Source organism: Astatotilapia calliptera, chromosome 9 (assembly GCF_964374335.1).
Source record: "Astatotilapia calliptera chromosome 9, fAstCal68.1, whole genome shotgun sequence".
Lineage (NCBI taxonomy): Eukaryota > Metazoa > Chordata > Actinopteri > Cichliformes > Cichlidae > Astatotilapia > Astatotilapia calliptera.
In genome coordinates, this window is record NC_137430.1 from 30,891,039 (window position 1) to 30,903,172 (window position 12,134).

The following is a 12,134-nucleotide window of genomic DNA, read 5'->3' on the forward strand; positions in this document are numbered from 1 at the left end:
GACGAGCTCCACCTCAGCAGCATCACTTCCCTCGACCTAGGATGCCCCGCGCTGGTTGGCAGACCTGCCAGCTTTTTTACATAATGATATCCGATTACGTTGCCAGCAGCTCGACTCTAACTTTAACGATTATTAATACCAGGTGTGGCTGCAGAGTTCATCATCCTGATACCTAGTCGATCTATAGATTAATAAAATGAGACAGTGGAGTCTAAAATCCTTTGAATGCTTTTAATTTCAACTTCCTTTTCCTTCCTAAAAACAGGAACTGAGCCCTTGTAGTGATCCTTCGACTGCAACATGCCGCTCTTTATTAACTGTAGCTTCCAGGAAATTTCCTAGATGTGAGGGGTCAAAGCTCATCTTTATCACTTTCCCTCAGGAAATCATCCCAAAAGAACTTCTGATACCGTCAGGATCTCCCACTATCTGGATTTCCTGCTTCACCACATAGTTGGGGGCGAATGAGACCCCGCGGAGCAGAACATTTAACAGCTTTCATTGTGCTTTTACAAGAAGAGGTCGAGACAACATGTACAAATCAAACTTTAATTGCAGTAAAATATGCCTTTCCTTCTGAGAACATGTTGTTGATGCTCCTGATGTAACAGGTCTGGTTGGAGTCAGAACAAGACTCAGATTGTTTTTGTTTTACTCGTGAACAGCAGTCGAGCCTTTCCAAAATACTTTAGATGATGATGGGAGTTTTTATTTAGACGCAGCTATATTTATGCTGCTGGTGTCATCAGGCATCACTTTAGGTTGTCCAAAACGGACAGGACTCTGGGTAGCTGTGACTTAATAGTGTTTTCTTCTTGATCGTAGGGGTCGAGGTAATTGATATAGTTTTGTTTTAGATTTTTTTTGTGATATTTTACAGGCTTAAATTGTAGTAAAATACTTTTCTTTGAGAAGTCACACGACAAGCAGCTACTTTACATTTTTATTTTAGACATGACACCAGCAAGCAGTTGCTTTCCACAGACTAATCAGGGTTTTTCCTGGCTCTGAATGGACTTTCGTAGGTGTGATAACACATTTAAGTGTGATTAGCCATTTGAATATCAGTTGCCAAAAAAAAACTTGATAAAAAACATTATTACAGAACTGCTGATTTTCCTTTCGGGGGAAGTCCACGGCCTCTTTGGGAGATTCCAACATGTTTTTATATGTAGGAAAATCCCTGTACAAGTTTCCATGTTGATTTAAAAATGCTCCAAAAGCCTCTGTTACGCCAACTGTGACGTGCTCTTGAGGCGTGCTGGACTCACTCAAATCTTTTCCTAAAAAAAGACGCTTCTAGAGAACGATTAGAGAAGTCAAAGCATGAATTGAAGCAATCGTGGAGTTTTCTCCAGAATGTCTCGTCTTTCCGAGCTGTTGCAGCATCTCTGTCTCAGTAATCTGGGAATCTTTGAGCTCGTCCACTGAGAAATAATGGCTGCTTCTCCAACTCGGCTGTGTTGGCTTCGCTGTGTTCACTAAAATACAAAATGTAAGAAGTGGACGACAAGCCAATATGAGTTTTGGCCCTTGGTCCACTTTGCGAGGGCGACAACGGCGAGCACAAACTCCCTGTAAAGTTTTAATGGCTCTGTCATAAATGAGGCAGGCGTATTATTTGCACAGATCTTACATTATACCAGTGTTGCATGTGATTATAATTTGGTAAGTTACAAACTTCTAATAATGTGACAGCTTTGCTGTGTAGCCCCAAAATAACCACATGGAGACTTTTGTGCAATTTGCATGGATACTTTAACAGAATTTAAATATGTAGATGTGACAATGCACCGAAGTTAGAGAGTATTATTTTATTATATTGTCAAAGAACACTTTTAAAGTAACACTTTCCCAACATTATTTTGTACCTTCTTAGGCTTTCTTATTATGTAATTTGAAGCGTTAAGCAGTCGTAAGAGACCAGTAAAGGACTGTTTGTATGGATGAGATCTTTGCGGTTGTAAAAACTGCAGCAACCTGTCGACGCATCGATTCTTTTCTGTGATGTTAGCACTGAGTTGTGCAGCGCGCTCGGTGGTCAGCGCTGCTTTCTCAAGGCAAGGACTGAAACATTGGCAGGACTCTTCTGTTTGTGTCTCGAGTTTACATGTTCCCGCCATGCTTGCATTGAATTTCCATGGAAAGACATGCTTCCCATCCCGACCCAGGACACTCTTGCAAAATCAGTACTTAATCTCAAGAGTTTCACTTCCTGGATAAATGAAGATTAAAAAACAAGACAAAAACTTTGCACTCACTTTCCACAATTTGTGACTCATGTTTTTTTTTCTGAGTCATAACTCAGTCAAATCTAACCACGCAGGAACAGCTCGTATTTATAGATTCATTGTGCCATTTCATTTCTGAAGTTCTTTGCAAATGAAGGTTGGGAATCTTTGAAGAAAATATGATTGTCATAAATCCAAAACCTGCCTGAGAGTCATCACATTCGTAGGTTTACACTTCAGGAATTGCTGAACTATAAAATTATGTAAGTTGTCTCAACTTAAAAAAATGCAAAATTGTAGCCTTAAAATAAATTAGCATCAACTTAAGAGGGGTAGATTACACAACTCTGAGTATGCAGTGCATTTAGGAAAGAAAAGTCACATGACAGCCAGAAAAAAAAGTGTAAGAAAGTAAAAGTTAAATATACTTATAAGGATAAGGATCAGGTTACGAGGACGGTTGTCTGCGCTGTTGTTTTATCAGAGCCAGATAATCATTGTTGGCTTGACAGCTCTAAGCTACTAGAGTCACACTTTAGTCACACAGAGTTAAAATAGCAAACTCCTGGCGACACAGAAAAATTGCATTGACCTTTTTTGCATTTGCTGACTGCAGTGACGACAGGGCAGCATCCTCAACCTCTGGGACACCACTTTCTATAACAAGGTGATTGCACAGGATGCAGATTGGTGAAGACTTCCAAGTAATGATGTAGGGATTTGTCGTTTTCAACAGTTTATCCCAGTTAACAAGCAGGTTGCACATAATTGCCATCTTGACCCATTCAGTCACAGACTGATACCAAACCTGACTGGTCAGCATCTTCGCAGCAACCATGATGTCATTTAAAAGAGTGAGGACCTTTACTGCCTTTACAGTGTAAAGGTTGATTCTGTGTGTTTTTAATGGTGAAAATTGACCAAAATTGAGACAAATGCAGGTGATCGTCCCCACAAAAACAAACGCTGCACACTTTTTATTCATGGTCTACAAGACTGAGCCATTCCACTGCTTCCTCTGCAGCCACCTTGTTCTCTCTTAATCCTGTTTCCTCTTTCTCTTCGTAATCCATCGCTCTCTCTCTGTCCGCTGCCTTTGCTCTCTCCTCGCCCTCCCCACCACCCTCCTCTTCACCTTTTATCCAGTTGTGCAGATTACAGGTCAGTAATTGCTCCCCGAGTTGCTCTCACCCGCAGAGTAAATAATCGTAATCGCTTTTATTGTTATTATGCTTTTTTGGTCACGCAGTAGTATCAGTGCTATCAGTGTCTGAATCACAGCTGTTGTTCGAGCAGGGAAGCAGACAGGCTGTTAATCTGCGTTACGTAATGCTAATTCAGATCTGTTGTTTTTGTTTTCCCTTTCGGCCGAGCAGATGAGGTACGGAAGCCGTCCGAGTCTGTCGGCCCTGCTGATAAATCTTACGTTCAGACCATCTGGGCCCTTCTTTTTCTTCTCTTTTGTTCCCGTATCTCATTTTAACCTGAACTCTAGTTTGATCCCAACATCACAGCGATAGAGCGGGAGGGAGGTGATGATGATGAGAGCTTTTCCACGACGGGCGATCGTGGCTCAAGAGTTGGGCGTTCACCTTGTAATCGGAAGGTTGCCGGTTCGAGCCCCGGCTTGGACAGTCTTGGTCGTTGTGTCCTTGGGCAAGACACTTCACCCGTTGCCTACTGGTGGTGGTCAGAGGGCCCGGTGGCGCCAGTGTCCGGCAGCCTCGCCTCTGTCAGTGCGCCCCAGGGTGGCTGTGGCTACAATGTAGCTGCCATCACCAGTGTGTGAATGTGTGGATGACTGGATGTGTAAAGCGCTTTGGGGTCCTTAGGGACTAGTAAAGCGCTATATAAACACAGGCCAGGCCATTCACTTTTCAGAATAAAAGACGCCTACTCAGTGAGCGGCTTGCTTCACCTCTGAATGGAAAGAATTGAACGTAGGCAGCAAAAGTCCTTGATGTAAAAGAATTATTAATGTCTTTATGCACCTGATTTACCTTATATCTGATTTAGAGGGGACGCGTTCTGCTTTCCTCGTTTTCTGTCGTATTTGTACTCTAAATCTTTCAAAAACTGAATCATGCAACGCTAGTCTTGTAGTATCTGAGAACAGAAATATGATCCCAGAAATGATCAGAATAGGCCCAGATTTTATACATTAAAGCCACCTGCCTCATATTGGGCGTCTCTGTGCTTCGTGCTGCCAAAGCACCTCTGACCTCGGGGGCACAGACCAGGATCCTTTGGGTCCTTTGTGTTTCCGGGTCAGGACCTTGTGGATCAGGTTTGATTGGATTGGGATTTGGGGAGTTTGGAGGTTGGGTCAGCGCCTTGGGCTCTTTGCCGTTCTTCGAGGAGCTCGTGACAGTTTTTGGGTTGTGGTGATGCCCGTTGTGCTGTGCTTGGATAGTGTTTCGTAACATCCACATAAATGTCAGGAATCAGGTTTCCCAGCAGAACGTTACAGCTCTGATAAGCTTATCATTATCATTCATCTGTCACAGGTTTCAGTGGTGAGGTGGATATTTTTGCATATGTTTATAAAATATATACGCAGTGTTTTAGTTAGAAAAAAATAACTAAAATATTAAAATGCAAAAATAAAAATGTTTACAGTTAAAATTAACTGCAAATGTCTAAATAAGAAAATAAAGGAAAATGAATGTGGTGATAAATAATAAAAAAAGTATAAAATTTGAAAATAAAACAAAAAATAAAAGGAAAGGCAGAAAGTATATAGATAAATAAATAAAACTGGAATAACAATTAAAAATAGCACAAAAAATCCAAATTAACATTAAAAAAATGACAAAAAATAACATTTATAAAGTAAAATGATAATTACTTAAAAAATTAAAAAAAAAACTTAAAAAAGAATCGGTAAAAAAAAGTTTATTCTAAAACAAATGCAGAAGTAGAATATCTGTATTTAATAAATAAAATGCTAAATAATTAGAAATAAAGAAATAAATTTAATATAAAACTGAAATAAAAAAATGAGCAAAACTACAAAATAAATTCAAATAAAATTGCAAGAAAAAAAAAATAGAGAAAATTGACAGCCCTGGAAAATCAATGAAAACAATCAACGAATGTCAGCTTCCTGTTTACGTCCACCTGAAGTCCCCAGGGTCTGCAGCCCATCAAACTGGACCTTGCATGTTTCTGTACAGATAAGTGTGCCTCAGTACTCGCTGTCTCAGAGGAAGTCGAGCTGTTACCAGTTTTTCAGGTGAGCATGTCTGAGCCTGAAGAGGTGACGTCGCCTGCCAGGATCACACAGAGAGCAGCTGCTAATTAGCATGTCACTGCTGAGCTTCTGCGTGTGTGTGTGTGTGTGTTAACGCCTGACCTTTGTGCGTGTTTGATTACAGGATGCACATCATGATCCCGAGGACTCGGTGGGCGAGGACGATTCGATGTCTGTCTGCACGGTGAGTCCACCTCCTGTCCTGTGTTTCCTGCTCACATCAGAGAGGCTGCAGACTGTGTTTGGAGCTTTCTGTTAGTCTTTCCTGGCATTTCGTCGGCTTCACTGTAAACACGCCGAGCTCTCTGTTTGCACTCAAACTGCTCTGAAGGAACTCACGCGTGCAGTCATGAGTCTGACCTCCTCGTATTGACGCTTAAACAGCTCTTCTGGTCACTTTTACATCGATCTGTGTGCGACCTCGTGTGCAAAAGTTTCAGTTACATTCACACAAAGCAGAGTTTTTGATTTAGCCTCTGTTTGAGAAAACTGACGCCTACTCCTGCAGGATAATTGCTGGTATGAAAGTGAAGCAGAATGTAGCTCACTATTAAAATCATGAGTCATCTCAAAGCAGGAAGAAAAAATCCTCCCTCACATCCTTGGCACTGATCGTTATCATCATTTATTTGTGATGCTCTTCACATTTCAGGAGTTGTTTTGGGATTAGATGATATTTTCTCTTCAGGCGATTCCACCTTCTTCTTCCTGTGGCCCACTTTTATCCTCTACTCACACATGCTGACTTTCATTTGACCCTGTTTTGGAGAAAATCACTGTAAATACAGGGTATTTTGAAATGCATGTGGTCATGCACGGATTACTAAACAGGCCTAGTGGACCTGAGGGATCCGAGCTCAGTTCTAAGATACGAAACGACCACAATGAAGTACAACTGAGTCTAGAAGAGACACAAAACCAATAGAAATGCAAAATTACTGCAGAGAGAGACGCTGGGTATCACAGAAGTGTGCAACATTGAGACAATTAGAACACTGATGGGTGTAAAATGATTGAAAACCTAAAATTATTGGAAATGAAAGCAATGTTGGAAAGCAAAGAAATGTGCAAAACAAGCAAAAGAAACAACCTGAAATTGGTACGAAATGAGGAAAAAGCAGCAACCAAATAATAAAAAAGTGAAACAAAGTAATCAAAAAGACACAAAAATGACCTCAAGAGTGGAAATTGATGGAAAATCACCAGAAAAATGCATAAAATACTCACAGGAAGAAGGAAAATCACCCCTAATAGGTGTAAAACATTTGCAAAATACATGCAAAGTAGCAGAAAATGATGCAAAGCATTTGTCAGCAGACACAAAAGATCACAAACAGACCTCAAAGAGAATCACAACATCGCTGAATTAGTGCAAAATAATGAAGAACCATCCCAAAGAAAGTTTCTGTGTCCTGTTTTTCAGTGACTGCTGTCTTGTGTGAGTCCTCGAGCCTCTGAATGGCTTTTTGCACCTTTAAATGTTGGTGAGCCTTCACTTCATGCATGCAGAAGCAAATCAGCAGATATGGGACTGGTGGGGAAAAACGAGCAGTGCCCTGTAAACAAAAATAAGCACAGGTGCAGAAACATAATTCAAAGGATTAAATGTTGTGGCTGTTTTATGAAATGTGGGCTGGTTCTCATAAGCTACAAAAGCAGAACTGGCTCCTCAGACGTTTCAGGAGCCGTGTGTCCTGCACTGAGCTCACGGACCTGTCTGCGAGTGTTTGAGCAGCAGCAGGGAGGGCAGCTGCACGTATTGATTTTTTAAATGCAGAGGAGATGGCTTATGGATCGACTCTCTGGTAGGAGCTGAGCACTCATTACCTCACTGCACAGAGTCGGCAGCACTCACACAAAGACACACACGAGCTCTGCAGCAAGAAGCTGGATGTGAAAACATCACCAGCGTCACATTGTGTGAGTGTGTGTCTGCAGGTCTGTGTGTGTGAGCGTGAATATATTACATAACTGTTAATGAGTGACTTAGACTGTTCCAGTCAATGTGAAGCGAGTGTGTGAGAGTGTGTGTCAGGTTAAATCGGGGTAATGAGGCAGCTTTCTCTCTGTGTCACGTTGCTCAAAGTCTTAGAGTGTGCAAATGACACAAATTCACCGACCGCTACACATGTGAGGACCTTCACTGAGACAAGGGACGGCAAAGCAAACAAGTTCTGCAACGGTCAGACCACAGAGCTTCAGACCGAGCTGTGAGTAAGTCTGGGAGAAATGACCACACTTCTCACTTGGTTTATCACCTCAATAAGCACTTTGGTCAGTTAATGGCCTCAGTCACTGGTATCAGGTCTTACTGAATAAAACATGACGTTCTGTCAATTTTATTCACCGGTCGTCCAAATAGAGGATGAAACAGGGTGTGCGTGTAACTGAGACACTACATGAGCCAGGCTGATTGTAGGAAATAAAAAACCCTGAAACCTAAAGTTTAAAAAGAGAACTTACTAATAAAACAACTAAAACTGAAACTAAAACTTTGATATGGGACAAAAATAATGGCAGGGGGAACCAAAAGAAGCAAAAATGCAGAAAATACAAGATGCAAAATGTGAGAAATTATACAAAACGAATACAAAACGATAGAAAACAGCCAAAAAGAGGATTTCAGAATGATTAAAAAGCAACCTCAGTGATCATATAAAGACCAAAATGACCAAAGCCTGACCTAGCATGGCCAAAATGTGACAGAAAAGGACAAAAAGAAGAAAATGATCAGGAAGGGAGCGCAACAACCATGGAGGTATACTACAGAGAGGCCAAAACAGTCCCAAAGTCATGGACAGCAACCATGAAGACATGCAAAATGAATAAAAAGAGAGCTCAGTGATCATAAAAATACCAAAATGACAAAACAATGGCCCAAAACAGTCACAAAACAATATTGAGCAACTATAAAGAGGAGCAAAGTGATTAGAAAGAGATCTCAGTGATCACGAGAAACAGTCAAAGGACCACAGAGAGACACAAACAATCAAAATATGAAACAAAACGATGGGAAGCAACCATGGAGTCAACATGAACAGAAAGAGCTCAGAGATGACTAACATGTGACACAAACGATATTAAGCAACTATAAGAGAGGCAAAATTATTAGAAAGATATCTGTTCATAAATGATTAAACGCCTGCGAAGCACAAAATAATCCAACAACAGCAAAATAGTTGAAGTTAAACACACAGGAAGTGTGTTTGTGTCACTGTGGTCAGATTTCATCACAACATGTCAGGAGACGCTTTGGTGCAGATCTTTGCTGAGACTTGGTGAATCTTCGTGAGTCAGCTAACTTCCAAAGCTTGCTTTATAATTTCCATCCTGAACTCCTGAAAAGCCTCGAGGCTATCGTGAAGAGTGGGCAGGGAGCACTGAATTTAATTTCAAACATTTCAGAGACGTAAAAACCTCACATGCAGAATCACTTAAAACATGCTTCTGCTTTTTTTTAAACTCTTTAAGTTGTGCTTGCTATGTCCATTAATGGGTCGACCCGTGGTGCCAACAGCAGTCACTGATGTTTGACCACGAGCCAAAAGGAAATTCACCAGCAGCTTTGCAAAGTAGGATTTCATTTCCTCAAATATAGCAGATATTTTTGTTTATCGTTTGGCAGGAAATGAGAGGAACTGCTGTGGTTTGTTATCTAAAGTGACAGAGACTCATTGGATTGGCTTATATGTGCACTCACATGTGCAGACAACCGCCCAACTACCCCTGTGAGCCAGTAAGAGCCGATAAAAAAGCACTGAAAACACACACACACACACACACACACACACACACACCTCAGCTCTCATTCACACACACACTCGCTCAGATCCTTAAACACCTCCATCACAGCGCTGTTGCATCCATTGAGTCGATAACACATACACACACACACACACACACACACACACACACACACACACACACCTCAGCTCTCATTCACGCACACACTCGCTCAGATCCTGAAACACCTCCATCACAGCGCTGTTGCATCCATTGAGTCGATAACACATACACACACTATCATGAGCTCAGGTGTGACTGCAAGAAACACACATTCAGTTGACACACTGACATCATTGTTGAGTCAGTAGCACACACACACGCCTGGTTTGCTATCTTTGTGGGGACATCCCATTGACATAATGCTTTCCTCAGCTGCTTACTCTAACCATCAAAAATGGTCCATTAGACGATCGACATCAGTGCTGGTTTTTAAATCCAGATTGAAAACACATTTTTATTCACTGGCTTTTGACTCAGTGGTTGACTGACTTGTATTTTATTGTTTTTCTCTATGTTTATTATTTTATCGTATTTATTATTCTTATGGTATCTATTATGTTTCTATTGTTCAGCACTTTGGTCAGCCTTGCGTGTTTTTAAAGTGCTATATAAATAAACGATGATGATGATGATGATGATGATGATGATGATGAAAAATGAATGGCTAACCCTAAACCTAACTATAACATTTTGAGTCCCCCATGGGGACCTGGACTTTGGTTCCCATGAGGGCTGTTGGTCCCCACCAGTATAGTAAATGTCAGATTTTACCATCAAGATAGTAAGAATCCATGCACACACACACACACACACACACACACACACACACACACACACACACACACACACACACACACACACACACACACACACACACACTCGCTAAGGCCCCCAGTGAGGCAGAAAAGAGTTTCCAGACAGCAGAAGGAACATCGTTGCTCTCTGAGGGGCCAACTAACATCTGCTGCCATCTGCCGCTGCTGTTCAGCTGTGTGTGTGTGTGTGTGTGTGTGTGTGTGTGTGTGTGTGTGTGTGTGTGTGTGTGTGTGTGTGTGTGTGTGTGTGTGTGTGTGTGTGTGTGTCAGACACAGTATCATGTCTCATCAGGATGAGGTCACTTGTTCGCTGTGGGAGCACCATGTTGAACACACACGTGCACCAGCTTCTTAGTTTGTGTGACCTGCTGCGCCGCGGGTTTTGTGCCTCGCTCGGTTTTGCTCTCCCAGCAGATTTCTCTGGCTGACTGCGTCGCTCTAAATGGTTTAAATGGGACTTCTTAAATATTTCATAAATGCGCAGGTGTGCTCTTGCAGAGCTGAGATTTGTTCCGTCATCCTCTGAGAATCGATTGAGGCAATGCCAAACTTATGATAGCACCTTCTCCTTCCTGTGGCCCACTTTTAAAAACAAAACATCTGCAGAGAGGTGCGATTTAACGTAAAAGTGACACAAAGCAAACTCCAAAGAAATGCTAAAATAAAGAGATGAAAACCAGCCATAAAGAAAAGAGGAGCTGATTATTAGAAAGATGCAAAATGAGTAACATAAGATGTAACTTGACAGCAAAGTGGTTGAAAATAACTATAATAACAATAATAATTATTGTGAAAAATGTAAAACAAAATATCCTAAGTCTAAATGAGTGCCTAATATGATAGAAATAATGACCACAAAAAGCATTAAGTGACCATGAGATGCAAAATGACCAAACTGTGACATAAAATTCCCAAAACAGGGATGAAGATGAGCACAAAGAACAGGAAGTGATAGCAAAAGGATACTCTCATGAAGCTGCTGAAAACAGTTTGAAAGCTTTTATGACTCAGGCTATTATAACAGGATTAATATGTTCAGGGAAAATCAGCCCATCAGTTTCCCAGAACAGCGTCCTGTTATTGATTAACCGAGCGATTGGTAGTGTTTAGTGAGCACGTGCGTCCCAGAGAGAACAGCCAGTGAAAGCTAATGTGTGATTCGTTTCAGAGGGTTAATGAGAAGAGTCCAGAGGTGGGTTTCAAAGTAGCTTGCAGATTTGTAGGATCTATGGGAAAGCTGAATGGCCTTAAACAGCGCCCCCCTGTGGATGTGTAGAGTGATGTCTGTGGATGTTTGTCCTGGTGTTTGTATGGGTGGCAAAATAAAATATGTCCGGTATCTGCGAACAGTTACCGGTAGAAACACCTTGTTGCTGATTAAATGAATGATTGCTTGATCATGATGCTGTTCATTGGGGAGCAGTGATGTTTTTTACAGGTTTCACAGGTTTTTCAAGTCAGTCAGGTGCACGCGCTGCTCAACATTCATCACGATTTTGCTCCTTGTTTTTGGCTGTTTAGGTTACTGCATGACCAGAAGTCATTTTCGGAGCTGAGCTACAATTAATTTGGCCAGTATCGAGATTATCAAACACACTTTGGAGAATTTGATCGAAAAAGGCGATTCTTGTATGTAGGGGTGGGCGGTAGAAACGGTATAAATTTGGCCAACTGTAGAGATTTTGACTATACCGCTCTATCGCAATAACGCATGTTGATGGTGTCATCAAGCTGGGCCTGTTTTGGTCGAAAGCATTGCAGCGGCTGCAAACAATATCATCTGCAAATTACTGCGCTCCCTCCACTTCCCTACCATTGATTCATTAATGCTGAATTCTCTCGCAGCTGCTCTATTCCCATGTTGTTGCAGTATATTAATAACTAACCTGGTATTGTGGATGGATTATCTCAGTTGTTCTCCTGACTGAAGTTTGGTCTGTTTATAGCATCCTGCCATGTGATTGCATTTGTCCCTGACCACCAGAAACCCTCACGTTAACTTTTCTCGAGTGGAAAAAAGTTAGCATTCATCCTTCAGCTTCACTGTGC

General features: G+C 41.4%; 1 protein-coding gene across 1 annotated transcript in view; it reads left to right on the forward strand.

Annotated features, from left to right (window-relative positions):
• rps6ka3b (ribosomal protein S6 kinase, polypeptide 3b) overlaps positions 1–12,134 on the forward strand; it is a 69,433-nt gene that overhangs the window by 11,982 nt on the left and 45,317 nt on the right. The window contains exon 2 of the mRNA XM_080306669.1: positions 5,609–5,668. Coding sequence (XP_080162795.1) covers positions 5,609–5,668 — 60 coding nt within the window. The remainder of the gene's footprint in view (positions 1–5,608; positions 5,669–12,134) is intronic.